Here is a 20,633-nt window from a genome sequence, read left to right as displayed (position 1 = left end):
ATGTCAAAAAGCAGGAGAGGGGCAGGGCCAGCAGCCAGGCAGGGCCAGTAGCCAGGCTTTATTCAGCATTCCACGAGTGTCCAAAGGCTGCTGGAAGAGGAGGAAAACCGCAGGATAGGTGGAAACACCAGTCCAGAGCCCCATGTCCCTGCACTACTCCAGAAAATGGGGACAGGGGCGTCCCCTCCTTCAGCGTGGTGGCTCAAACAGATATTCCAGGTCCGGCTGCCGGAGCCTCTGCTCCCTGTTCCTGTTTTTGGCAAATTCCCTCAGCATGGCCATCACATCGGTGTCGAATTCTGCTGGCGCGGGCTTCGCTTCTGAGGGGAAAACAGAAAAACCAGCTCCGTGCTGTCCCAAAGTGCACCCCGGTATCCTGGGGGCCCATCCCAGTGTCCCAGGGCACGGCCACACGTACCAGTGGCCCAGTAATAAATGTCCCAGTCGTTGCTGGGCTCGTTGATGAGGCGGTCGTAGCGGTTCAACTGCTCCTCGCTCATGCGCGCCAGGTTTTCCTTGGCAAAGAGGCTGGAGAGGGATGGATCGGGATGAGCGGGAGGGGAAGGAAGAGCTGGGATATGAGAGCCTGCTCAACGTGATCCTGGAAAACACAGACCCCCAGCCTGCTCTCCTTCACCTCAGTGAGTGGATAAACACTGGCACAGCATTCCCAGAGAAGCTGTGGAATCTCCAACCCTGGAATCTCCTTATCCAGGCTGGATAAGGGCTCGGAGCAACCTGGTCTGGCCTAAGGCGTCTCTGCCCACAGCACGGGGTGAAACTGGATGATCCTTAAGTCCCTCCCATCCCAAAGCATTCCAGAATTCCATGTGCTGGTTCACATGAGATACTGGGAAGAGATTCTTTCCTGAGGGTGGTAAGGCCCTGGAATGGATTTCCCAGAGAAGCTGTGGTTGCCCCATCCGTGGAAGTGTCCAAGACAGGTTGGATACGGCTTGGAGCAACCTGGGATAGTGAAAGGTGTTCTTAAGGTCCTTTCCCACCCAAACCATTCCAGAATTCCACTATTTTAAGTCTTTCATCTTTCCTTCAACCCCAAAACCCAACTGGCCTTATGTTCACGTGTCCCAGGATTTCCATACATGCTTCCCAAAGGATTTTGGCTCAACGAGCTCTCCCAGCTCTACTCCATCATTGGATCCTGGATAAGCAAGATGATGGAACAACTTACCCCAAGGATTTTTGCACTACCTCAATAAACTCTTCCCTGTTAATGAAAGGACCTGTAATACTCGGAGCCAAGCCCACCTGAGCAGGATGCAGTTTTCCAGCATCCCCCTTTTCCTGCTCTCATACAGCAGCCGGGCTCTCTTGGTCTCCAGCGGCTCCTCCGGACGCTCCTGCCAGGGGGGCAGCGGGATCTCCAGCATGTCCTTCCCGGAATCCGTGGGGGAATCCCCCCGGTAGCCGCGCTGCGGGATCAGCGGCCACAGGAGATGCCGACGCAGGGAGCAGAGCTGTAGGGAACAGGAAAAGCAAAGAGATGTGCCAGGCCTGGGAGTGCCTGCACACAGGGACCTCCACAAATCCTGCTGGACACGATTCCCAATCCCACCCCGCCCAAACTCCGCTGCCCACACCCCGTTAAGTCCCCCAGACCTCCCTTTCCCCCCCAAATCCTCTTTTGTCTCCTCAGACTCTCCTCTTTTTCTCCCCTTCTCCCTGCAATACGCTAATTTTCCTCCCATTCTGCCTTTCCCCCAAACTCACCCCTTTCCCCTCCTTTTCTTTCCCCCTCTCTCCCCTTTTTTTCCCCTTCCCCCCTTTTTAACCTTTCCCTCCAATTTTAACCCGGTTTTGTCGCTCTCCCTCCTTTCTCTCCCCTTTTACCCCTTTCCCTTCCCTCCGCCCGCCCAGCTCTCCCCCCTTCCCCCCGACCCTGGCCGCCGCCATCTTGCCGCCCGCCGCTCTGGCCACGCCCCCTCCCGGCTCAAGGGGCGGGGTGTGCCGGAAGTGGGCGTGGTCACGCCCGGAAGTGGGCGCGGCGGCGCTGGCGGTGAGCGCGGGCGGCGCGCGCGGGGCTGGGATCGGGGGAGGGGGGGCCCGGGGTGGGGGGCGCGACCTATCGCGACATATCGCGACCCGCCGCCCCCTCCCCTCCCATTCCCCCTGCTCACAAACCCCCCGGCCCGGGCCCGCCGCTCCGCAGGGCCGCATATGGCGGGGACGCGGCGGCGCGGAGAGGGGGGGGTCAGTGGGGGATAGTGGGGGGCACAGGGAATTTGGAGGGAAACAGGGATTTGTGGGGGAGACAGTATGGAGGGATAGAAGGATTTGGGACGGACATGGGATTTGAAGGAAATGGGATGGGGGGAGGCACAGGGATTTGGGGAGCTTCAGGGGGACACAGGGATTTAGTGGAGACATGGGATTTGCGGGGACACAGGGATTTGGGGCCGAGAGGGGATTTAGGGGGAAACAGGGATTCGGGGGAACATGAGCTTTGAGAGGAAGAGGGGATTTAGGGGGTAAAAGGAATTTAGGGGGGACAGGTATTTGGAGGGAAGAGGGGATTTAGGGGGACTCAGGGACTGGGGTGAGGAAGTGGGATTTGGGATACAGAGGGATTTGGGGGGACGCCCCCAGCGTGTCCCCAAGACCTCACTGACCCCCTGCCCCCCCCTTCCCAGAGCACCTTCCGTGTCCTGGCTCCGCCCGGTCCCAGCCCGGGCTCCCGCTTTTCCCGCCTCTGGAAATATGTCCGAGGGAGTGGATCTGATTGACATCTACGCCGACGAGGAGTTCACCCAGGTGAGGGGTGGGTGGGGTTGCAGATCCCCCCCTTTTTTTCAGGAAGAGGTCCCAGTGTCCTGCAGCTCATCCCGGTGGAAGAAGCAACTGGTGTGGCTGGGAAAAGGAAAGGATCATTCCTGACCATTCCCAGATCTCAGTGGTTGCCACCTCCAGCTGTGATTAAAGGGTTTCCCTGTGGGTTGTGACACGTGGCTGGTCACAGAATGTTTGGGATTTAAAGGTTTAGCTGTGTCCTGGTTGGAAAAATGAGAAATCCCAGCTGGAAGAGGCACTTCCAGGGGGAAGTAAGGAGATACCAGGAGCCAAATCCATGGATCATCCAGGCTGGGAAGCTGTGCAGGAACTCGCTGTTCCTGTGCCACTTGTCCCATCCCAGGAAAATCTGGGATTCACAGGAGAAAATGATGAAGGAAGGGGGTGTTGGAGAAGCAAATTTTAGGGAGTTCATGGATATGGGAAAGCAAGTGTGAAGCCAGATGTTGGAAAATTAGAAACTGCCATGGAAAGCCTGTGGAGGGAAATTGACAAGAAGAAAAGTCATGGAAACTGGAAGCAAAGCACCCAGAGGAAGGAATCACCATGGAGAAAGGAATTCCTATGAGCTCCTGGAGTGATCAACAGAAGCTTCTTCTAGTTATTGGGTGAGAATATCCCATGGAATCTCCTGGGAAGACCAAGTGGATGAAGGATTCTCAAAGCTGGAATGATGATCCAGGCCAGTGACTCCGGCATGTCACTCCCTTTGGGATGTGTGGCCGGAGGAAACCTGGAATTAATCCATGCCAGGATCAAAGCAGTGGGGAGGTGCTGTGGTGTCCCTGTGGCACTCCAGGGATGCCAGTGTAATTCCCAATCCCACATTCCCACACGGTGACTCCCACTAACAGTGCCCAGCTTCATCTGTGCACCTCAACTCAGTGTGCATGAATTTGGAGCAGGAGAATCCCTACAATCTCCCAAAATGAAGTAGCAGAACTGAGGGATTCCAAGGGATTCCTCTTCTAGCCCCTCCTTCCTATTTTTGGTCTTGACTTTCTGAAACTTCCAGGCGGGAATCTTTCAGCCTTGGGCTGTGTCCAAAGGCTCCTGGTGGAGGTGGGAGTGTGGGAGTTGGATTAACCAAACACTTGAGCTTTTTTGGGAAATGAACACAAAACTACAGCTCCATTTTCAAATCCTTCTTTTATCAGCTCCAGGGGAAGAGCTGGATGCAAAAGTTCAGGGAGAGGGATTTTTGGACTCCTGGATTTCCACAATCCTTGGAGAGCTGTATGCTGAGCATCCTTCTCTGTCCAGCTCCCAATGGGAGCAATTCCCTTGCAATTCCCTGATCCTCAGACTGTCTCCAGCAGAAAACATTGTCCAAATTGCCTGGAATTGAAAATCTGGGAGCAGAACCTCTGTTTTTTATGGCACACCAGCTCCTGTGGGATGGATCTTCATGGAGCGATTTTGTGGGATGAAACACTCGGCACAATCTGGACGAGGAACTGGGATGCATAGTGAACACAGAACTTGCTGGACACTCAAAATTAAATATAGCCCAGGAAAGAGTGGGAATTGGGAGGCAGATCTAGGACACACTGGAATTCCCAGTTCTGGAGCTTCCTGAGCTTCCTCTGCCAAGGGGACAGATCCAACCTGTGGGAGCTCCTACCCTAGAAGGGTCATTTTTCCCAAAAATGAGCAAGTTTGGGATGCTGGCCTTGATTTGAGGGGGGTGTGCAATTCTCAAGTTGGATTTCTGGGAAGCATGTGTTGCCAAGGGCAGGTGGCTCATCCCTGGAGGGCATTTGGTTTCCGCCACTGAATTCCTACTCTCCAGATTGGGAATTTCTTCCTGGTGGCAGCAACAGGGTCTTGTCCTGTTGTGTGGGATCCAAGTGGGCTGGTCCTTGGAATGTGCTGGAGCTCAGTGGAAGTTTAGATGATATATTGGGAAGAAATCCTTCCCTGTGAGGATGGTGAGGCCCTGGAATGGATTTCCCAGAGACCCTGTGGCTGCTCTATCCCTTGAAGTGTTCCAGGCCAGGTTGGACAGGGCTTGGAGCTACGTGGGATAGCAGAAGGTGTCCCATGGCAGGGGGTGGGATAGGATGATCCTTAATGTCCTTATTCTAACCCCAACCATTCAATGATTCCATGAAATCAGAGCCCATAATCCTGTTTTTTGGGATTGCCCAGGCAAGGGGTGGCTGTAATTCCCAACTGTGCATAGAGCCAAACCTAGCAATTTGGGCCTTAAACCTTTCGGCTCTGCTTGGAAATTCCGCTTGGGACAGCAGGTTTGGAAGCCTAGCAAAGAAGGCTCCCAAGCCCTTCCCAAGCCAGGATCTCATGACGTTTTCCCAGCAGGATCCGGAGTTCAGTAATGCTGACCAGATGGATCTCTACGACGACGTGTTAGCAGCCAGCTCCCAGCCCCAGGAAAAGCGTTCCAGCAGCTCAGAAGCGCCTCCGGAGATCCGTCAGGAGCCGTCTCCCAAGCCCAACAGCAAACCCCCAGCCATCCTGTACACCTACAGCGGGCTCCGCAACAAGAGGGCCGCCGTCTACGTCGGGAGCTTCTCCTGGGTGAGTGTGTCTTCCTGGGAAATTTGGGATTCCTGGGGAACCTCTGAGAGGCTACTGGGCTCTCTAGGGGAGTGGCAGGAATTTTGAGGGGCCTGCTTCTCCTCAATCTAGAGCTGGTGTCCCAAGCTGGGCTTGGCTTTGTGATCCTCAGAGAAAAGCTGTTTGTATCCCTGAGGAGCTCCTGGCCTGGGATATCCACTGATGTCCCTTGGAAGCTGTGACTTCGGGGTGCTGCCCCTAAGTCGCCGTCTCCTGTTCATGGATGTAAGGACAGTTTTGGGAAGGCTCTGTCTTGTCCAGAGAACTTGTCTCTGTTTTCTATTCCTAAGGCTTGTTCCAGATGATTTTAAGCCCCTGAGGGAGTCTGGGGTGGCATACCTCAGGTGGGTGGGGGGACACTGAGCACAGACATGGACACCAGCCTGTTCCCTGTTCCCTCAGTGGACGACTGACCAGCAGCTGATCCAGACCATCCGCTCTGTCGGAGTCTACGATGTGGTGGAGCTGAAATTCGCGGAGAACCGAGCCAATGGCCAATCCAAGGGGTGAGAGCCAGTGGAATTTGGGGTGGGAATGGCAGGAGTCAGGCCCTCGTTGCCACATCCATTGTTTTGTGGAGGGTGAGGGAGCAGCCGGCCCTTTTCCTGCCTGGCACAGGGAATTCATGGAGTGTCCCAAAGAGTATGGAAAAGTTAGGAGGGGGCGTGGAACAGCCGGATGGGATCAGGAGGAGGGTCTGGGATAGTCTCTTCAGCGCATTCTGGGCTCAATCTCCCTCTCTCCCGTGCAGGTATGCGGAGGTGGTGGTCGCCTCTGAGAACTCGGTCCATAAACTCCTGGAGCTGCTTCCTGGAAAGATCCTAAATGGAGACAAGGTGGAGGTGAGGCTGGCGACCCGGCAGAACCTGTCGCAGTTCGAGGCTCAGGCTCGCAAACGTGAGTGCGGCGCCGGTGTGATGAGGGTGGGGGGGTTCCACCTCACACACATCCCAAATTCCCCCCGGATCAGCTGCCAGGCCCAGCCCAGAGAGCCCTCGGGATGGGGGGAGACCCTGCCAGGAGCGTCTGGGGGTTGTTTTTCCCATTCCTGAGCCGGATTAGCTCCTGACCCGAGTCTTTATGATCCCCTTTTAGGTGCTCCCACACTGCGAAGATCCCTCGTAGCCTCCTTCTCCTCCTCTCCAAACTGAATGGGCTTAAGCTCTTCAGGCTCTCAGCATAGCTAAGACCCTCCATATCTATTAGTAGCTCCTCTCTGGATCTGCTCCAGAATTTTTCCATCCCTGCGGAGGTAAGGTGCCCAACACTGGAGGAATATTCCAGCTGGGGCCTGGCCGTGGGCGTCCCTCAATGGCAATAGGTGGTCCTGGCCTCACTCCGCAGCGATGCTACGGGATCCGCAGGGATTGTCCTGGCAGGAGTGTGTCCGAGGAGGTCTTGGCCAGCTCTGGTCGTTGTAGATCCCTTGGCATGTTTTGTGCAAGGAAAACTCCCCTTTCCCAGCAGAGTTGCTTCACTCCCTTCCTTCAGCTCCGGTGCCCAAGGGGATCAGCTGCTTGGTGCTTAGGCTGTGCCCCGACTTGCCCTGCAGTTTTGGTGGAGCAGGGAGTGTTCCCTGGGCCGAGTTCCAGCTGCCCCCAGGGCACAGCGGAGCTCCCATGCACCCTCTGGCACCGCTGGGAGCCATGGCTCCTGTCACACCCCTTCTGTCTCATCCTCAAAGCCTCTTTGGATAGAGCAAGGCTTCTTGTCCCTCTTGAAATGCTGAGTTTTCCTTCCTCTGGCAGCAGCTCTGTTGCTGTCAGCACTTGGGTTCTGTTCCCTCATGTTCCTCCACACTTGGGCCTCTCTAAATCCAAGTGTGGATCTCAGGTTCTCTGGGTCTTTGGATGCCTTTGGGGATCTCTCACCATTCCTGGTGGTTTTGGCTCCTGTCCCTGTGACCTTTCTGTCCCCCACCATGCAGGGTCTTGCTGGAAAGCTGGGCCCCTCTTGGAAAAACACATGGAAGCAGAGGCTGTGTGGTCAGCTGGATCTCTCTCTGGGTACTTCCAGCCCTCCGGGGGGGGAGGAAGAGGAGGAGCAGGAGGTCTCGGAGACCTGGACACTCTCCAGCTGCACCTCACAGCTCTTTCCCTATGCTACTTCCAGGTGTGCCACCGCGGGCCCACTCCCGGGATTCCATGGATGCGGTGGATGGCCGGGCAACGCCGACGGAGAACGCGCTGCCCCCCGCCCGCATGGAGAAGCCCCCCTCGGTCCTGCCCTTCTTCAGTCGCCCCCCTGCGCTGCCCCTCATGGGGCTGCCCCCTCCTCCCATGCCACCCCCACCTCCCCTCTCCTCCGCTTTCGGAGTCCCTCCACCTCCTCCTGGAATTCCCTACCAGCACCTGCTGCCACCACCGCCCCGGCTGCCCCCGCCCCTGGCTGTGCCCCCACCGGGGGCTGTGCCCCCTGCCCTGCACCTCAATCCCGCCTTCTTCCCGCCACCCACCGCCGCCCTGGGACCCCCTCCAGATACCTACGGCAAGGCCATGGCTCCCTACAACCACAGCAGGTGAGCCAGGCGGGAATGGGGGCGGGATGCTCAGGGAGAATCCCGCTGACTCCCTGTTCCCACTGTGCCAGCAGCCGGGAGCTGGGCCCGCCGATCCCGGCCGTGAGCGAAGGCGAGTTTGAGGAGATCATGAACCGCAACCGCGCCATCTCCAGCAGCGCCATTTCCAAGGCGGTGTCCGGCGCCAGCGCAGGTACTTCCCGTGTCCCACACGTCCCCTATCCCCAGATGGGTTCCTGCTCCTGACCCCCTGCTCTGCTTCCCCAGGGGATTACAGCAACGCCATCGAGACACTGCTCACGGCCATCGCTGTCATCAAGCAGTCACGCGTGGCCAGCGACGAGCGGTGCCGTGTCCTCCTCTCTTCCCTCAAGGATTGCTTGCATGGAATTGAGGCCAAATCCTACAGCAGCAGCTCCAGCAGCAGCTCCAGGTATCCCCCTCGATTCAGAGAATGGGATCCTCCCTGCAGGTGAGTGACTAGTAGTTCACTCTTTGTGTTTTGTCTCCTCTGTTCCCAAAGGAAAAGACACCGATCCCGGGAGCGCTCTCCCAGCCGGTCCCGCGAGAGCAGCCGGCGGCACCGGGATCTGCTCCACAGCGATGATCGGCACGAGGATTATTTCCAGGAGCGGAGCCGGGAGCACGAGCGGCATCGGGACAGGGACAGAGACAGGGACCGGCACCACTGAGACAGGTGGGAGGCTCGGGAATCCCCTGGAAGCCTGAGGGATGAGGGAAGGGCGCTTCGACCATTCCTCTCCTCTCTCCCGGCAGGAATTTGGCAGGAAGTGGTTTTTAATGGACTCGTATCTCCTCACCTCGACCAGGATGCCGTGCCCGAGGCTGCTCTGCCCCATCCCGGTCCCTTCCCCGCCACCCCCAGCCCCCTGTGGGTGGGACCCCTGCCCACACCTCGTGGCCTTGGGAATCCCCCCCACCACTGCTGCTGCTTCCCCGGGCCATCCCGCTCCGCTCCGTGGATACTCGGACCCAAAGAGAAATGGTGCTTTTATTCCATGGAGGGAGGTTTGTGAGCCCTCCCCAGTCCGGGGGGGAACGGAGGGGGCGGAGCCCTCCCTGTGCAGCTTGGGGGCTTGGAGATGCACAGCTCCTGATCCTGGGATCAGGAGCCATGTGCCATCCTCTGGATTGCCTGGGGACACTCCTGTCCCCATCGCCCTGGTGCCACGCTCCTCCTTTGCCCCTTCACCCTCCAGGAGCTGAGAAAAAGGGGCTGGAGCTGGGCTGGGGGTCACCCTCTGTATCCCAACATTCCCCACAGCAGCTTTCCCACCCAAATGGCAGGTCCGGCCTCTCCCGCAGAGCCTTCCTTGTTTTAGAGGAAGCGGAAGAGGCAGGGCAGGCTGTGACCCCCTTGTGTCCCCTCGGGATCCCAAGGAGGAGAGGGACAGCCCAGGAGGGTCGGGATGAGCTGGGACACACTGGGTGACTTCCAGGGCTGGAATCACCCCTGGGTGGGAAAACCCAGGCCCTGGAAGTCTTTTTAAGTTGAAATAACCCAAATTCAGGAAAAAACCACCCCAATTTCCCCAAGCCCCACGAGGTGGGAGCACTCAGCGGGAGAGCTCCGGGCTTTTTTTTACTTACCGCCACAGATTTTTAGTTTCTTTCCGAATAGTGGAGGGGGGAAAAGATTCCCCCCAAATTGCAGAGCAAATCCCTGGAAGCCCCGGCGAGGCGCCGCCCCTCCTGCTCGCAGTGATTAGATTTGTCTTTGGATAGGTTGGAATTGTGTAATAAACTCGGATGACATTGTCAGTCTTTTATACAGTGCTCCTGTTGCCTTCCTATAGTGAGATTTGGGGTAATGAGGGAATGGGAGGGATTTGGGGAAATCTCTGCACCCGTTGTCCCTCACCCTCTTCCTCCTCCAATGGGCTCCTAATCAGCTCTGAGGTGCTGGAAGCACCTGAGCATTCCCAGGTGGACCCACATTCCTGGGCACCAGGTAAAAATAAATATTTATTGGAAAACAGTGAATTATTCTGGAAGGTTGTAGGAAAAAGAAAGGATTCTTCATACCTTGAGCTGGCTCAAGCTCTGAGTCCAAGTGGAGTGGAGAGTGGGAAAGGTGAGAGGGATCTGTCCAGGTGGGGAGTGAGTAAAGTGGGAAGTGGGAAATGGGAGAGATGAATCTGTGTAGCAGCATGTCTGTGGTAAAGTGGGAAGCAGGAAAAATGGAAGGGATGTGTCCACGTAGAAGCAACAAAGGTGGGATGGATGTGTTCAGGTGACAGCAGGTGAAATGGGCAGTGGGAGAGGTGGGATCCTCCCCCTTCCAGGGGCTGGGAAGTGGAACTCTCATGGGTGATGCTTCCCTGTGTCCCTGTGCCATGTCCTCAGTAGGGATCCGCACTGTGGAAAAGGACAGAGACAGGGATGTGTGGGCGCCAAACCAACCTGGCAGCTCCTATGCTGGGTCCCCCAGTCCTCAGGATGCAGCACCTGGAGAAGGAGAGCAGTGCCAGCAAGCCCAGGAACAGCTCCAGGCTGTAGAAAAGGAGCAGGATGGCGCTCAGGAACGCTTCCAGGCGCAGGGAATATGTCTGAATCAGCAGGTAGTACACGGCCAGCACAGCTGCTGGCACTGTAAGTGCCAGGCTGAGGGACAGCGGCACCTTCCGCTGGCACAGGTTCCCCTTGGAGCCTGTGGAACACAGAGTTGGGATCAGATCATGGAAATCACGGAGGGTTTTGGGTTAGGAGGAAAATTAAATGTCCTGTTCCCGTGGGCAGGGACACCTTCCACTAGCCCAGGCTGCTCCATGCCCCGTCCAACCTGACCATCCAGGGATGGTCTTTGGGGGTGTCCCAGGACTCTGCACTCCCTGTGGAGTCTCTGGAATTCAGGGGACTCACCGAAGAAGATGCGTGTGGCCTCAATGCCGAGGTAGAGGAGGAGCAGCACCACGTCCAGCACCAAGTTGGAGACGGGATAGGGCAGGAGCAGCCCTGCAGAAAAAGCACCGTCCTCAGCTCATTCCTGCCCATCCCGGCGGGATCGGGAAAAGTTCTGGACCGAAGGACTCACCTTTGTACACAAACACGAACGCTTCCAGGAGAAAATATGTGGCGCAGTACCACCCGTTGAGGAAGAGCAGGACCTGCAGCGGAGCCGAGGAGCGATGGCGGCCTGAGGGAACACGGGGCGGCCATGAGGGGGGGGCACGGGGCGGGCATGGCTGCGCGGCCCCCGGAGCCCTGCAGCGCTTTGGCCGCCCCCTAGCCCCGTTCCCAGCGCCGCTCCCAGCCCGGTTTCTCCCGGTACCCCGCGCACCCTCCGGTATCCCCCGTTTCCCCCCAGCTCCCGCTCCCACCCCTGGGCGCCATCTTCCATCTCCATGGGAACCGCCGCCGCCGCGCTCGCCCGCACGGGGGCGCTACGGGCGAGGGCGCGGACCGTGAGGGCGGAGCCGCTCTCTCCCGCTTCCCTCTCGATGGTCTGGCGGCGCCCGCGCCGCCGCTCGAGCCGCACCTCTCTATGGTTGGAGGACCGACCCCTGAGCCCCGGGTTCGAGACGCCGTCCCTCCAAACCACCCCCCCGGGTATCCAGCGGGAGAAGAATCCCACACTGGAACACGGGAAGGAATATCCCCGTTCTGCGGCTGCAAGCGCGGCACTGAACTGGGTTACAATGCAAGGCCGTTGGGAGTGCAGTCGTGACACCGGATGGGCACAAACACCCGGCAGCCTCTGGAAAACACATCTGCTTTATTCTTTTAGGGTTTCCAAAAACATTCCAGTCCCAACCAAGGCTGTGGCCCTGAAATGCAGGGATGCCCCACAAGCCTCCTGCTGATTCCCAAAATCCCGAGGGCTGGTCCCCTGAGAAAGGATGAGAAGGAACCGACCCCGACAGAGCCTGTGGAGTGCAAGGAGACTCCAGGGGATTCCAGGGATCCATCAGCCACGGAAGTGGGCAAATTCCTTGCGGAGCCAGAGTGAATCCTGGTAGAAGAGGGGGTCTCCCAAGTGCACAGCTGTCCGCTTGTAGAAGTAGCAGTAGAGCACTGCCGCTGCAGGGAATTTTGGGATGAGAGAGGGCTCCCTGCACCCCCAAAGGATACAGGATCCCACCCCGATCCTGGGAGTCCTTACCCAGCCTCTGGAAAACAAACAGGGTCTGGAGGCCTTCAGTCCAGATGAAACGGCTGGAGTCACGCCAGCGCAGGTTCTGGGGGATTGGAAAACTGGGAATAACCCCTGGAGCAGTTTTGTCGAGCCCTCCCAGACCACTCACCCTATGCCAAAGGTAAAGGTTCTGAGCCAGAGGGAGGGACATCAAGCCAGGAGTAACACCTGGAGAAGTTTGGGTTGCCCCACAGCCCAAAGGTTAAGCAGCTCAGGGGATTTAGGAATTGATCCCAGACCTATTCCGGCTTCAGGCTGCAGATCCCTGCAAATCCCTGCAAATCCCCTTCCTGGACAGCGTGGGCAGCACCGGAGCAGCTGCTGTGGCTCCTGACCCCACAAAACATTCCCTGTGCAAGGGGCAAGCAGGATGGAGGGAACTTCAGGAGGTGTCCAAGGGATGGGAACTGCTCCATTGGGAAAGAGCTAGGAAGGAGTTTATTTGGGAAACAAAAGGGGAAGGTGCTGCCAGCACATTTCCAGGAGCCTGGACAGCCCCTGGTGCTGTGGGAAGGAAGGGACCTGCCCCCAGGTATAGGGATCAATCCCAGAAAAACCAGGAGCTGCTAGCACAGGCTTTCCATGGGGAAAGAATATTTTCTGATGGGTCACAGCTCTTGGGAATGAGCTGGAATGGGGCTGGGATTGGGCAGGACCCTTTCAGCCTGAAGCCAACCACAGGGTCATGGAATGGGACACCTTCCATGAGACACGTTCCAGGAGGACACCATAAGAAAGGACTGTGGGAAGCTGGTGGTCATGGAAAAATCCCTTGGGAGAATCCAGCAGCTGTGCCCACACCATCCTACCATGATCCAGACGTGGAAGGAGATGCTGAGTGCCAAGTAGGCTGCAGAGAGCAGGATGGTTCCCTTGAATTTATGGAAGAGGAGGTTGACCAATCCCGCCTGGAAAACGTAGGTGTTGAAGAACATGAGGAAAACGATGATGACATTGAAGACGATGGCGATGTCCTGGATGCTGCAGGGAAAACAGAGGGACTGTGGGATCCTGGATCTCCTGGATCTGCTGCCCCACCTTCCCCATACTCACATGAAGAGGACAAGCTGCACAGCTGGAGCCGTGCGGAGCAGCTCCGAGAAGGAATTCACAAAGAGGTCGTAGGAAAGCAGCAGGAACTGCAGGAACAGCACCAGGCTGTAGTTGCTGGGCTGGAGCATCCTTCTTCCTGGGGCTTGGAGCCCTCAGCCCCAGCATTCCCAATGGATCATGGTGCTGGGGGAGCTCAGCAGGGCCACTCCGGACATCCCAAACCTGGAGGGGGAGCACAGGAATTGGGATGGAGCCCAGAAACCAGGAAAAGCCAAGGAGCTGTGTCCTCTCTCTCCCCAGATCGGTGCCTTACTTCCCCCTGAAATCCACCCGGATCCCCATGTAAGCAAATCCAGGGATGAAGGAGACGTGCAGTCCCAAGCAGTGTCCAAGCAGGTTATTCCTGGCTGTTCCCTGCTCCATGGGCAGTTCTGAGCAGGTTTGGGCATGTCCCACTCTGGGCACAGAGAGGAGTGAGTAGACGGACGGGAATTTTTAGGCACGGGAGCAGGTACGGTCCTCGTGGGACACATATCCCACGGGAACAGCCCCCTCCGGGATCATCCTGGCTGGAGAGGAACGGAGGGAACAGGGATCCCCCGTGTCCTGGCAGGAAAAGCAGGAGAAAGACTGTGCTGGGGACTGAATTCCCTGAGGGAAAGCCACGGTGATAGACGGGGGAGAAAGGGCTGGAAAGGGACGGAAAGTGGCTGGAAATAGGGAGGGAAAGGGGCGGGGGATGAAATGGGGGGAAAGAAAGGCTGGACATGGGAGCGAGAAACGGATGGACGTGAGGGAGGAAAGAGCTAGAAATGAGGAGGGGGAACAGCTGGATATGGGGATTAAGGAATCAGTCTCTGCCCCTTCAGACTCCGCGTCACTCCGCCCCTTGTCACAGCCACCACTGCGCAGTCCCCGGGCCCCTTCTCGCCGCCCTCTCCCCTTGTCGCTGCCCCCTCCCTGCTCCTCGGGTCGCCCCCCGTCCCGATACGCCTAAACTCCCCGCTGTGTGCCCGCGGTCCCGGGATCCGCCATGTCCCCGCCCCAGGCACTCACCCGCCACCGCCATCTTGGTCCCCATGGAAACGGCCGCCGGAGCCGGAAGTGAAGGCGGAAGTGAAGGCTGGAGGACCCGCGGGGACCGCTCTGGCCGCCGCTCTCCTCGGTGGCAGCACATTGAGGTGGGCAGGAAAACCATAGAGATGAGCAAGCAGAGCGGCGCTCGCCAAGATGGCGGCGCCCAGTGACGAGGAAGGGGCTGTGGGGCCCAGGTACAGCCCCTAGGTTGGGAGCGTCGGGGGGCGGCTCCGGGTTTGGGAGGGGCCGAGGGACCTAGTGGTCTGGATTTTAGGTGGTGTCAGGGCCGGGTGTTGTGTTCCAGGTCCAGCGGAGCCTCAGGATTAGGGGTGCTTGTGGACCCGCGTGTTCCCAGATTTCGGGGAGCCATGGCACCCAGTACCCTAGATTTGGGAGATCCATGAGTCTCTGTGTCCCAGATTTTGGGGAACCATAGGGCCGCGTGTCTCCACCCCTTTCCTGTTTCTGTGTCTAGAGAGGCAGCTGATTTGAGGGTGTCGGGACATCCCCCGTCCCCGGAGGGGACAGAAATACGCATTTCTGGGGGCGCATGCAAATCACATGCAAATGAGAGCGGTCGGGTTCTTGCCAGGGGGACCATGACAGGTGACACTGAGAGCCCCTCGCTGCCATTCCCTGGGTGCCGTGGCCAGGAATTCGGCTCTGCATGTCCTGTTCCATCCTTGGCCTCCTTCCAGTCCAGGGCACAGCTGGACTCTGGTCATCCCCTCAGGGTTCCCAGTTCCCCTTTCAGTGTTTCCTCCTGGAGGTGTCGGAGAGCCCCAAAAGGCACCTAAATCATCCCAGGTGCCACCATCCTGGATCCATCCCTGCCACCATTCCCAGGCCGGGAAGCAGCTGGGCCACCATCCCTGGCTGGGAAGCAGCTCCATCCCCGTCACCTTTGCCAGGCTGGAAAACAGCTGCCCCTCCACACTCTGCTGGGGCTCCCAGTTCCCCTTTCCGTGGCTCCTCCCCGGGACCGCATCCGGAGCCTGAGCTGCCTCCTCGCTCACCCGCAGGTGCCAGCACCGTTCCACAGCCATGCTGGACGTGCCCTTCCTGCCTTTCTGCGCCTTCCTGGGAACGCTGGGACTGCTCTGCGTGGCCATGGTGGGCACCTGGTGCCAGCACTGGCGTGGGGGCTTTTCCCTGGACGGCAGCTCCCGCACATTCAACTGGCACCCGGTGCTGATGGTGATGGGACTGGTGGTGCTCTACGGCGCAGGTGAGCACAGGGAGCGCGGGGATCCCGGCACGGTTCCTTCCTGACTTTTTTCCTTCTCACAGCTGCCCTGGTTTACCGCATTCCCCATACCTGGAGCGGCCCCAAGCTTCCCTGGAAGGTGCTGCATGGCAGCTTGGCTTTGGGAGCGTTCATCCTGACCGTGCTGGGGCTGGCGGCCGTGTTCCGCTTCCATAATGCCCAAGGGACGCCCAACATGTACTCGCTGCACAGCTGGATGGGGCTGGGAACTGTCCTGCTCTTCTCCTGCCAGGTGGGAAGCCCTCCTGGATGCCCCAATCCCTCTGGCATCCCGAGTTTTCCTCCCTCACCTTCTCTTCCCACAGTGGGCAGCGGGTTTTGGAGCGTTCCTGCTTCCCTGGGCTCCCGCCTGGCTCCGGGCACTCTACAAGCCCATCCATGTTTTCTTCGGCTCCACCATCCTCATGTTGTCGGTGGCTTCCTGTGTGTCGGGAATCAACGAGAAGCTTTTCTTCAGCCTGTGAGAGTCAGCCTGGGGGAGTGGGGCTTGGGAAGATCCCTCACAGGGATAGGGAGGGCTCAGGATGTGGATTTGGGCGGGATTTGGGAGTGACCAGCGTAGAGCAAAGGGAACTGAGCACTTCCTCAGGTGTGTGGCTCCCTGCCCGCTTCCCTGCAAGGTTTGAGGGGGAAAAGTGTAGTTCTGGGAACATCCAGAACATTCCCAGCCTCTCTTCCCCGCTCCAGGAAGAACGGGACCATGCAGTACAAGCTCCTGCCGGCTGAGGCTGTGTTTGCCAACACCCTGGGGCTCCTCATCCTCATTTTTGGAGTGCTGGTGGTGGCTGCCCTGGCCAGGCCCAGCTGGAAGCGCCCAGATTCCGACTCCCCGGACTCCCGCCAGGTACGGGATGTGCTGGGTGGATTTGGGAAGCCCAGCTGGGAAGCTGCTCCCCAGGCACAGTCCTGACGATGGGGAAGGACTGAGGGATCCTGGCTCATCCCTGTCTCCCACAGCCCCTGCTCTCTGCCGAGCGCTGATCCCAGGGATCTCCCAGCACTCCCAAGCTGCATCCGTGTGCCTCCACATGCCAGCTCCTGCCTGGATCCCGGGCCATGCCAAACCCCAGCGCTTCCCAGTGACATCCCTCAATGCCACAGCTGGAGCTGCTGGAGCCTCACTGGGACGAAGAGGAGCATCCGTATCACTCCCACTCCAGAGGATCTGGCTCAGGGTGTAGCCACTCAGGGACCTCATGGACATGGAATAAAACATTGGCTTCTGCAGGGCTACAGCACTCAAATCCCTGGGGACTAGGGAGGGCCTGTGAGCTGCTGTGGGAGAGGTGGGAGCTTGGGAGTAAGTCCTGGCCAAGCCAAGCTGTCCCTTCCAAGGATTTGTCCTTGCTGGCTCCCTGGAGACACGGGACAGCTCCCCGTGGTCACCCCACGGGATTTGGGATCACGCTCTTCCCCATTCCTGCTTCTCCTTTTCCCCTTTCCCAGAATCCCCCCCAGACCCCGTGCCCAGAGCCATGTGAGCTCTGTGGTTTCCCCTCCACACCCTGGGCTTCCTTCCTCCCCCAGTCACAGGATCCCTGCTCCCAATTCCCTTCCCAGCCTGGAGCAATGGGGGCACCCCCACACTCCCAAATTCCACCATCCCATCCCTCCAAGCTAGCATGGGGGACACAGAAGGTTACTGTGGGCCACATCCTAAGGTTTATTGGGAAACACATCCTTGAAGGAACACGGGGTTATTGGGATACACAAGGAGGAACACAAGGGTTTATTGGGATACACATCTCTATCACCACGAGCGGACACAAATTTTTGGGGATACGCATCCCTGTCGTTACTGGGAGGTGCCCAGGGGGTCCCGCAGCCCCTCCAGCACTGCTCCCAGCACTGCTGCCACTGCCACAGCCCCGGGATCGGGCTGCTCCAGCCGGGATGAGCGGATGTAACTGGCTCTGCCCGCCCCAGCCTCCATGTGCCTGGTGGCCTCTGCTGCCGCCTCCGCGCTCTGCCAGGGAAAACAGGGTGTTTTCCAGGATAATGGCAGGGATTCCCATCCAGTTTTCCCACCATCCCAGCTCCCAGCTCTCCATACCTGGACAGCTGCCGCCAGCACTTGGAGGGGGTCAGCACCAGGATTGCGCAGGGAATGCAGAGCCTGCGCAGCTGCAAACAGCGAATCCAGCTGGGAAAAGTGGGAATTAGTCTGAGAGCCAGGGCTGAGGCCACATGGGAACTCCCTGCCATCATCCTGGAAGCCTTTCTGTCTCCTGGGCTCTTCTAGCACTCACCATTGTCCGGTCTCCTGGCGCAGCTCCTCCATACCTGTGCGGGATGCAGGGAAATTCAGGGGGGATTTGGATTCCCAAGGGGAATTGGGATTCCACAGCCCCAGCACTGACCTCTGCATGGCCTCAATCCCCGCATCCATGGCATCAGCCCACGCTGGGAAATCGCTGCGGCCGCGCAGGCTCTGGGCAGCCGCCGTCAGGAAGAGCCCGTAGAGCTTTGGGAATACCATCAATCCCATCCTGGAAACATGACCAGGTGTGTTCCCCCATTCCCATTTCCATCCCCATTCCCACTCACCACTCCAGAGGAGCCTCCCATCTGCTCCAGCAGCACATCAGCCAGGGCGGAGAGCAGCTGGGCTGGGGCAGCCGGAGGCGGCCGGGAGCGCATCCATGCCTGGATGGCTGTGGGAATGGAACGGACAATGGGAGGGGGGTGGCCCTGGAGTCCCCTGTCCCTCCTGGGGACAAGCAGAGACAGCTCTCAGTTCCATAGGGAAGCTGCCACTGGATGCAGAGACATTCCAGGATACAATGACAAGAAGGGACACCCTAGATTTCCTTAATCCCAAGAAGCGATGTTCTGAGGAACTCCCTGCTCCTTGGAGGTGCCATGGGGGTAGCATTCCCCACAATTCCCTGGATAGTGGCCCCCCACACCCACCTTGGGCAGCCCGGGCGTGCGTGTGGCCACAATCCCCGTCGCCTGCTCCCCGATCCAGCTCGTTGAGCTTATCCTGCATATCCAGCAGGGTGCTGCACACCCGCTGCAGGACCCGCTGCACCCGCGCCGCGCCGGGCCCTGCGGAGAGGAGATGCATCCCTGCGCATTCCCGAGGGAAACTGAGTCACAGAGGGGTGTGACAAGGGATGGGAGCTCTGTACCAGTTCCAGTCTCATCCTGCAGCTTCCTGGGTGCCTCTGTGGGTGCTGGCACCTCCTCCCTCTGGGTGGTCGCCGGTCCTGCGACAAGGTTGGGCCATGCCATGGCCGTGGTCTTCGCGTCTGGAAGAGCCGGAGAGGTGTGGTGGCTCAGGATCCTACTGGATCCTCAATGGCACACACAGCATCCACCCCTAGATGTCCCACTGACCTTGCGTCCTGTCACCTAGCACGTGGAAATCCTTGTGCCCCAATCCCAGGCCACATTCCCACTGGGAACTCACCGATCAGCCTCACCAGCTCCTCATCCACCAGCATGAGGGTGAGGGAGACTCCGGCCATTTCCAGCGCAGTCATGAAGGATCCCACCAAGGCCCGGGCGATGCGGACCCCTCGGTTCTCTGTGGCATCCAGGATTGAGACAGGGGCATTCCAGAGTGGCCAGAGCCAGGAAATGGGATCCCAAGCTCCCCTCTGCACTCACCCAGGCAGCGCACAGCAGCTCCAGCCACAATTCCCAACTCCAGGCAAGACAGCCCGCCCAGGTTGTTCACCACGAGCACCACAGAGGATCCTGCAGGATGGGGGGCAGGATGAGACTGGGATCCAGGGGATTTGGAGGAGCACAGAGGGTTCTGGGGGGCTCACCAGGGGTCAGAGACAGGTGGGAAGCATTGGATGGATCCGTCATGTGCTTCAGCATCGTCTCCACGGCCTTATCCGCTGGCAGCACCTGGAGAAGACACAAATCAGGGGAAGGGCAGAGCGGGGAGGTGTGGGAATAAGGGGATCTGGGAATGGGGAGGCAGCAGCAGAATTCCCCTCTCACCTTCATCCTGCGCACTCCAGCCTCGCCGTGGATCCCTACGGAGACGGGGCTGTGTCACATCCCAGCCCTAGTGATGCCTCCCCAAGGGGACAGGGATATTCAGGCCCTCCAGGGACCCGAGGGGGACACCAAGGGGCTGCTCCTCACCCAGCCCCAGCTCCATCTCGTCCTCAGCCAGCTGGAACGAGGGCTTGGATCCTGGGATGCTGCAGGGAGACAGGCTGAGACCCAGGGTACCTGTGCAGGTGGGAACGTTCTGTTAAAACTGGGGGCATTTTGGGATTCAGCGCTTGGGGTACAAAGGACAGCATTCCCATGGGATAACACAACACACCCATGACTTTTGCAGCCGCCGTCACCTTCTTCTCGATCTCATCCAAGCTCGCTCCTGCCTCGGCCAGAGCTCCCGCCACCTGTCCCGGGCAGAGCGGGTGAGTGATCCCCCAAAACACCCCAAATCCCCAGAAAGGGTCCCAGCAGAACCTTGTGGATGAGGACGGTGCCGCAGATCCCGCGGCGCCCGGCTTTCCCCGGCGTGGCGAAGGCGCAGTCGTCGCCCACCACCACCATCCGCACGTCGGCCCCCTCGGCCCGCGCCCGCTCCAGCGCCATCCCGAAATTCAGCCGGTCCCCCGTGTAGTTCTTCACGATCAGCAGGATCCCGGCTGCAGGATGGATGTAGAGACAACGGGAATGACGCACCACTGGAGGGAGGAACCCCCAAAATTCCGCCCAGGTGTGTTCCCAACCTGCTCCAGCCTGTGCCACGGCCCGGATGGCCGCCAGGACACTGCCCACGGACGGGGATGCAAACACGGCTCCGGCCACCACTCCGGTCAGCATTCCCTTCCCGACATAGCCTGGGGAGAGGGAAAGGGGCTCGGCACCATGCCCGTGGGTGGGGGGCACAGGTGGGACAGAGGGGTCTCACCTGCGTGGGCAGGCTCATGGCCAGAGCCCCCCCCCCGGACAGGAGAGCCACACGGCCACGGATGGCCAGCAGGTCATCCCGAAGGACCACCCGGTGTCCCTGGAGCAGCCGGAGCCCGGGATTGCAGGCCACCAGCCCGGCCAAAGCATCATCAGCGCAGCCGGACACCGTTGTCACCAGTTTTTTGGGGACCTGGGGGGAAAATGGGGAGCGGTGGGATGGAAAAAGGAGGAATGGCAACCTGACAGGAATGACAACCCCCCAGCTCCAGGCTCACCTCCAT

General features: G+C 58.9%; 6 protein-coding genes across 10 annotated transcripts; 2 read left to right on the top strand and 4 right to left on the bottom strand.

The window, feature by feature from the left end:
• Positions 1–28: 28 nt before the first annotated feature.
• SDHAF2 (succinate dehydrogenase complex assembly factor 2) lies at positions 29–1,992 on the bottom strand. Its single transcript, XM_056493139.1, has 4 exons — positions 1,900–1,992; positions 1,270–1,478; positions 419–528; positions 29–320 (listed from the first exon to the last, which is right to left on the bottom strand). Exons 1-4 carry the CDS (start codon positions 1,912–1,914, stop codon positions 190–192), a joined length of 465 nt encoding a protein of 154 aa, XP_056349114.1. The 5' UTR covers positions 1,915–1,992; the 3' UTR covers positions 29–189.
• CPSF7 (cleavage and polyadenylation specific factor 7) lies at positions 1,977–9,696 on the top strand. Of its 3 annotated transcripts, none has more exons than XM_056493113.1 (10): positions 1,977–2,017; positions 2,652–2,772; positions 5,131–5,349; positions 5,791–5,894; positions 6,140–6,285; positions 7,501–7,906; positions 7,981–8,099; positions 8,174–8,339; positions 8,430–8,603; positions 8,684–9,696. In XM_056493113.1, the coding sequence occupies exons 2-9, from the start codon at positions 2,719–2,721 to the stop codon at positions 8,596–8,598; spliced, it is 1,383 nt and encodes a 460-aa protein (XP_056349088.1). In that variant the 5' UTR covers positions 1,977–2,017; positions 2,652–2,718; the 3' UTR covers positions 8,599–8,603; positions 8,684–9,696. The 3 variants fall into 3 exon arrangements, with proteins under 3 accessions (XP_056349088.1, XP_056349087.1, XP_056349089.1); XM_056493112.1 differs by having other exon boundaries at positions 1,990–2,017; positions 7,978–8,099; XM_056493114.1 differs by lacking the exon at positions 1,977–2,017 and adding an exon at positions 2,060–2,211 and having other exon boundaries at positions 7,978–8,099.
• Positions 9,571–11,535, bottom strand: TMEM216 (transmembrane protein 216). Of its 2 annotated transcripts, none has more exons than XM_056493135.1 (5): positions 11,248–11,535; positions 10,962–11,063; positions 10,790–10,882; positions 10,331–10,577; positions 9,571–9,717 (listed from the first exon to the last, which is right to left on the bottom strand). In XM_056493135.1, exons 1-5 carry the CDS (start codon positions 11,258–11,260, stop codon positions 9,633–9,635), a joined length of 540 nt encoding a protein of 179 aa, XP_056349110.1. In that variant the 5' UTR covers positions 11,261–11,535; the 3' UTR covers positions 9,571–9,632. The 2 variants fall into 2 exon arrangements, with proteins under 2 accessions (XP_056349110.1, XP_056349111.1); XM_056493136.1 differs by having other exon boundaries at positions 9,571–10,285; positions 10,376–10,577.
• An 87-nt stretch (positions 11,536–11,622) lies between these two features.
• Positions 11,623–14,252, bottom strand: TMEM138 (transmembrane protein 138). The gene is made up of 5 exons (XM_056493137.1): positions 14,172–14,252; positions 13,116–13,337; positions 12,872–13,043; positions 12,030–12,105; positions 11,623–11,947 (listed from the first exon to the last, which is right to left on the bottom strand). The coding sequence occupies exons 2-5, from the start codon at positions 13,241–13,243 to the stop codon at positions 11,835–11,837; spliced, it is 489 nt and encodes a 162-aa protein (XP_056349112.1). The 5' UTR covers positions 13,244–13,337; positions 14,172–14,252; the 3' UTR covers positions 11,623–11,834.
• Positions 14,215–16,686, top strand: LOC130253999 (lysosomal membrane ascorbate-dependent ferrireductase CYB561A3). Of its 2 annotated transcripts, none has more exons than XM_056493134.1 (6): positions 14,215–14,296; positions 15,215–15,420; positions 15,483–15,691; positions 15,765–15,919; positions 16,147–16,303; positions 16,417–16,686. In XM_056493134.1, the coding sequence occupies exons 2-6, from the start codon at positions 15,237–15,239 to the stop codon at positions 16,438–16,440; spliced, it is 729 nt and encodes a 242-aa protein (XP_056349109.1). In that variant the 5' UTR covers positions 14,215–14,296; positions 15,215–15,236; the 3' UTR covers positions 16,441–16,686. The 2 variants fall into 2 exon arrangements, with proteins under 2 accessions (XP_056349109.1, XP_056349108.1); XM_056493133.1 differs by having other exon boundaries at positions 14,264–14,386.
• A 412-nt stretch (positions 16,687–17,098) lies between these two features.
• TKFC (triokinase and FMN cyclase) lies at positions 17,099–20,473 on the bottom strand. The gene is made up of 16 exons (XM_056493111.1): positions 20,351–20,473; positions 20,169–20,279; positions 19,903–20,084; positions 19,754–19,832; positions 19,567–19,656; positions 19,420–19,454; positions 19,239–19,323; positions 19,075–19,164; positions 18,875–18,991; positions 18,594–18,713; positions 18,373–18,510; positions 18,007–18,113; positions 17,820–17,923; positions 17,709–17,742; positions 17,513–17,602; positions 17,099–17,425 (listed from the first exon to the last, which is right to left on the bottom strand). Exons 2-16 carry the CDS (start codon positions 20,260–20,262, stop codon positions 17,255–17,257), a joined length of 1,536 nt encoding a protein of 511 aa, XP_056349086.1. The 5' UTR covers positions 20,263–20,279; positions 20,351–20,473; the 3' UTR covers positions 17,099–17,254.
• Positions 20,474–20,633: the final 160 nt, after the last annotated feature.

This window comes from Oenanthe melanoleuca, chromosome 5 (genome assembly GCF_029582105.1).
Source record: "Oenanthe melanoleuca isolate GR-GAL-2019-014 chromosome 5, OMel1.0, whole genome shotgun sequence".
NCBI lineage: Eukaryota > Metazoa > Chordata > Aves > Passeriformes > Muscicapidae > Oenanthe > Oenanthe melanoleuca.
Note: the sequence above shows the minus strand (reverse complement) of the source record. Positions and strands in the feature narration are given on the sequence as shown.

Bases quoted from the DNA above. Each gene is read 5' to 3' on its own strand.
- TMEM216 (XM_056493135.1), bottom strand. The intron at 10,883-10,961 runs GTGAGTCCTTCG...CTTTTTCTGCAG, and splicing joins GTTCGTGTTTGTGTACAAAG to GGCTGCTCCTGCCCTATCCC. The intron at 10,578-10,789 runs GTGAGTCCCCTG...TGTGTTCCACAG, and splicing joins GGCCACACGCATCTTCTTCG to GCTCCAAGGGGAACCTGTGC.
- TKFC (XM_056493111.1), bottom strand. From the start codon at position 20,262: ATGCTGACCGGAGTGGTGGCCGGAGCCGTGTTTGCATCCCCGTCCGTG. The intron at 19,657-19,753 runs GTGTGTTGTGTT...CCACCTGCACAG, and splicing joins GGCGGCTGCAAAAGTCATGG to GTACCCTGGGTCTCAGCCTG. The intron at 17,924-18,006 runs GTGAGTGGGAAT...GTATTCCCAAAG, and splicing joins TGGGAGGCTCCTCTGGAGTG to CTCTACGGGCTCTTCCTGAC.
- CPSF7 (XM_056493112.1), top strand. From the start codon at position 2,719: ATGTCCGAGGGAGTGGATCTGATTGACATCTACGCCGACGAGGAGTTC. The intron at 5,895-6,139 runs GTGAGAGCCAGT...TCTCCCGTGCAG, and splicing joins GCCAATGGCCAATCCAAGGG to GTATGCGGAGGTGGTGGTCG. The intron at 6,286-7,500 runs GTGAGTGCGGCG...TGCTACTTCCAG, and splicing joins CGAGGCTCAGGCTCGCAAAC to GTGTGCCACCGCGGGCCCAC.
- TMEM138 (XM_056493137.1), bottom strand. From the start codon at position 13,243: ATGCTCCAGCCCAGCAACTACAGCCTGGTGCTGTTCCTGCAGTTCCTG. The intron at 13,044-13,115 runs GTGAGTATGGGG...TTTTCCCTGCAG, and splicing joins GTGCAGCTTGTCCTCTTCAT to CATCCAGGACATCGCCATCG. The intron at 11,948-12,029 runs GTAAGGACTCCC...AATTCCCTGCAG, and splicing joins GTTTGTTTTCCAGAGGCTGG to CGGCAGTGCTCTACTGCTAC.
- LOC130253999 (XM_056493133.1), top strand. From the start codon at position 14,346: ATGGCGGCGCCCAGTGACGAGGAAGGGGCTGTGGGGCCCAG. The intron at 14,387-15,214 runs GTACAGCCCCTA...GCTCACCCGCAG, and splicing joins GAAGGGGCTGTGGGGCCCAG to GTGCCAGCACCGTTCCACAG. The intron at 15,920-16,146 runs GTGAGAGTCAGC...TCCCCGCTCCAG, and splicing joins GAGAAGCTTTTCTTCAGCCT to GAAGAACGGGACCATGCAGT.
- SDHAF2 (XM_056493139.1), bottom strand. The intron at 529-1,269 runs GTGGGCTTGGCT...ATCCCTCTCCAG, and splicing joins GAAAACTGCATCCTGCTCAG to CCTCTTTGCCAAGGAAAACC. The intron at 321-418 runs GTACGTGTGGCC...TTTTCCCCTCAG, and splicing joins CATTTATTACTGGGCCACTG to AAGCGAAGCCCGCGCCAGCA.